Source organism: Trachemys scripta, chromosome 11, assembly GCF_013100865.1.
Source record: "Trachemys scripta elegans isolate TJP31775 chromosome 11, CAS_Tse_1.0, whole genome shotgun sequence".
Taxonomy (NCBI): Eukaryota; Metazoa; Chordata; order Testudines; family Emydidae; genus Trachemys; species Trachemys scripta.
In genome coordinates this window covers 45,053,522-45,056,566 of record NC_048308.1, presented here as the reverse complement: position 1 = coordinate 45,056,566, position 3,045 = coordinate 45,053,522, and the positions used below count along the sequence as shown (strand labels likewise).

The 3,045-nt window shown below is 55.6% G+C and overlaps 1 protein-coding gene across 2 annotated transcripts in view; it reads left to right on the top strand.

Moving 5' to 3' along the window:
• The first annotated feature begins 2,004 nt into the window (after positions 1–2,004).
• Positions 2,005–3,045, top strand: part of FRZB (frizzled related protein) — a 36,044-nt gene continuing 35,003 nt past the window's right edge. Inside the window, exon 1 of one of the 2 annotated variants that reach the window (XM_034785722.1) lies at positions 2,005–2,927. In XM_034785722.1, coding sequence (XP_034641613.1) covers positions 2,468–2,927 — 460 coding nt within the window. In that variant the 5' untranslated portion in view covers positions 2,005–2,467. The remainder of the gene's footprint in view (positions 2,928–3,045) is intronic. The other variant, XM_034785721.1, reaches the window with a different exon arrangement.

Below are 3,045 nucleotides of genomic sequence, written 5' to 3'. Positions count from 1 at the left end.
AGTTTAGAGTCTGTTATTCTTTGTTCTCAAATTAACAAACTTTTCTTTGGGGAAAAAATGGTTATGGCACCATTGTCCAGAATTATTTCAGCAATAACAAAGCCATATAAACAGCAAGTGAATGTTACATTTTTAAATATCTTGCCTTCGAGTCAAATCCAGGGCCAGAAACAGATAACCCACTGTGTGTGCTGGGGGAGGGGGTGGGAGCCAAGGGGATAGGTTTGGCTAAAAATGATCAGCTGTGAGAAATGGCTGCATTGAAACAAAGGCACATTTTAATGGTGCAGAGCAAAGGTGATTTCCTGTTTTGTTTGGGGTTTTGTTGCCCCTCTGACTGAGTTCTCTTTTTCTCTGGTGATTTAAACATTTCTCTCTCTTCCTCTCTCTCTCTCCCCCCCACCCCCCCCACCCCCATGCAGAGGGGAAGGTGCCTCTGTAAGTCATTTCATTTTAGTCTATGCCCTGACCCGAAGGTTATGTTAGTTGGAGGGAGCAAATTGCTAGGGGATGGATCTGCTTTCTATTTTCTCCTCTAGATTAAATGCATCTGGATTGAAGGAGAGAAAGAACCACGTTCTGCCACTGTGGAGAAAGTTTCCTGCAGGACTCTGGCTGTGGAGGGGGTGAGCAGTGACAGAATGAATGCAGCCCTCCTGGCAAGGGCTGCAATTCACAAAGGCATCGGCTCCCGTGCAGCAAGGCAGATCAGAAACTCTACCCCTTATGTTTGAAAATAAAGCCCCAGAGGTGATTGTTTACACCAGAACAGAGAGACTCGGGAAGCAAAAACCCGCCTCCTTGTGTCCTGTGGAGTGTCTGAAAGAGACTCTCCTTTTCTTTACCCCCATGGTAGGGTGGGGAGGAGGGATGTGTTTCTAAAGTGTAGTGCTGGAACTTGCAATCTTTAAACCACGAGCTGATAACTTCAGCAACTCAGCCAGAGACTAGGGGTCTGGGTGGGTGAGGTTCTGAGGCCTGCAACGTGCAGGAGGTCAGACGATCATGCTGCTCCCTTCCTACTCTGTTCCCATATCTACTCTGGCGACACCATCAGAGGACGCAACCTCATCAGCCACACCATCAAGGGCTCATTCACCTGCATATCCACTAATGTTATATATGCCATCATGTGCCAGCAATGCCCCTCTGCCATGTACATTGACCAAACCAGACAGTCCCTCCGCAAAAGAATAAATGGACACAAATCGGACATCAGGAATGGTAACATACATAAGACAGTAAGTGAACACTTCAATCTCCCTGGTCATTCTATTACAGATTTAAAAGTCACTATCATTGAACAAAAAAACCCTTCAGAAACAGACTTCAAAGAGAAACAGCATAACTAAAATTCATTTGCAAATTTAACACCATTAATCTGGGCTTGAATAGGGACTGGGAGTGGCTGGCTCATTACAGAAGCAGTTTTCCTCTCCTGGAATTGACACCTCCTCATCTATTATTGGGAGTGGACTACATCCACCCTGATTGAATTGGCCCTGTCATCACTGGTTCTCCACTTGCGAAGTAACTCCCTGCTCTCCATGTGTCAGTATATAATGCCTGCATCTGTAACTTTCACTCTATGCATCTGAAGAAGTGAGGTTTTTAACCCATGAAAACTTATGCCCAAATAAATCTGTTAGTCTTTAAGGTGCCACCAGACTCCTTGTTGTTTTTGTAGATACAGACTAACATGGCTACCCCCGATACTTTTGGCTTAAGAGTTTGTGGGTCTATGAGCTCCTACAGATCTGGTTCAAGAGGTTCTGTCAGGGTTGGCTGGGCGCTCCTGCTACCCCGCACTTTCCAGTCGCTTTACAAGGACTAGCTTGATTTGGCTTCTCCCTCTCTGCCTTGCTGCAGCTCCAGCGAAAACTGAGAACTCGCAGCCTTCCCGAGGGATAAACAGGAGGCGGGGGGTGCGGGTACGGGACAAGCGCTGTCTTATACTGATGGAAGTTAATGCAGCCTCAGGTCATCTCGGCCCCCCTCCTCCCCGCCGCCCCGAGGAGCGGGGTTAAGGAGGGCCGGGAGGAGGAGCTGGGGCTCTCTGGCCAGGAGGTGGGAAAGGGAAAAGGAGCTGGGCTGCAGACAGAGCCCTCATTGCAAAGCCGGCCCGTCCCTCCAGCCTGCGGAGCGGGGCCCGGCGAGTCCCAAGCGCTTTTCCGCCCTGGCCAAACTTTGCCTGGGCTGCGCCCACGGGCCCTCCCTCGTGCTCGGCGCCTGCAGGAGCGGGGCGCACCCAGGGGCAGCTCCCCTCGATCCCCCGCTTCCGGCTGCGCCTTGCTCCGATCCTGCCGCGACCCCTAGCGCCGCAGGGGGCGGGCCCCGCTGCCCGGGGCAGGTGGGCAGCCGGAGCCGCTGTGGCGAGGGGCAGCGAGAGAAGAGGCTGTCGGGAGGCGGCTCCGCCAGGTCCGGGGAGCGCGTGTGCGAGGTCCCGACCCCAGAGCCCGGCGGGACCATGTTGTGCTGCGGCTCCGCCGCGCTCCTCCTGGCCCTGGCCGGGCTCTGCCTGAGCAGGGTGCCCGGGGCCCAGGGCGCCGCCTGCGAGCCGGTCCGCATCCCCCTGTGCAAGTCCCTGCCCTGGAACATGACCAAGATGCCCAACCACCTGCACCACAGCACCCAGGCCAACGCCATCCTGGCCATCGAGCAGTTCGAGGGGCTGCTGGGCACCCACTGCAGCCCCGACCTGCTCTTCTTCCTCTGCGCCATGTACGCGCCCATCTGCACCATCGACTTCCAGCACGAGCCCATCAAGCCCTGCAAGTCGGTGTGCGAGCGGGCCCGGGCCGGCTGCGAGCCCGTCCTCATCAAGTACCGCCACGCCTGGCCCGAGAGCCTGGCCTGCGAAGAGCTGCCCGTCTACGACCGCGGCGTCTGCATCTCCCCAGAGGCCATCGTGACCGCCGAGGGAGCCGGTAAGTGCCGCACCCCCGGGAACCCAGACGGCACCCCTCCTCTGCTGCCCTCCCTGCCGTCACCCCCGGGAACCCAGCCCGCACCCCTCCTCTGCTGCCCTCCCTGCCGTCACCCCCC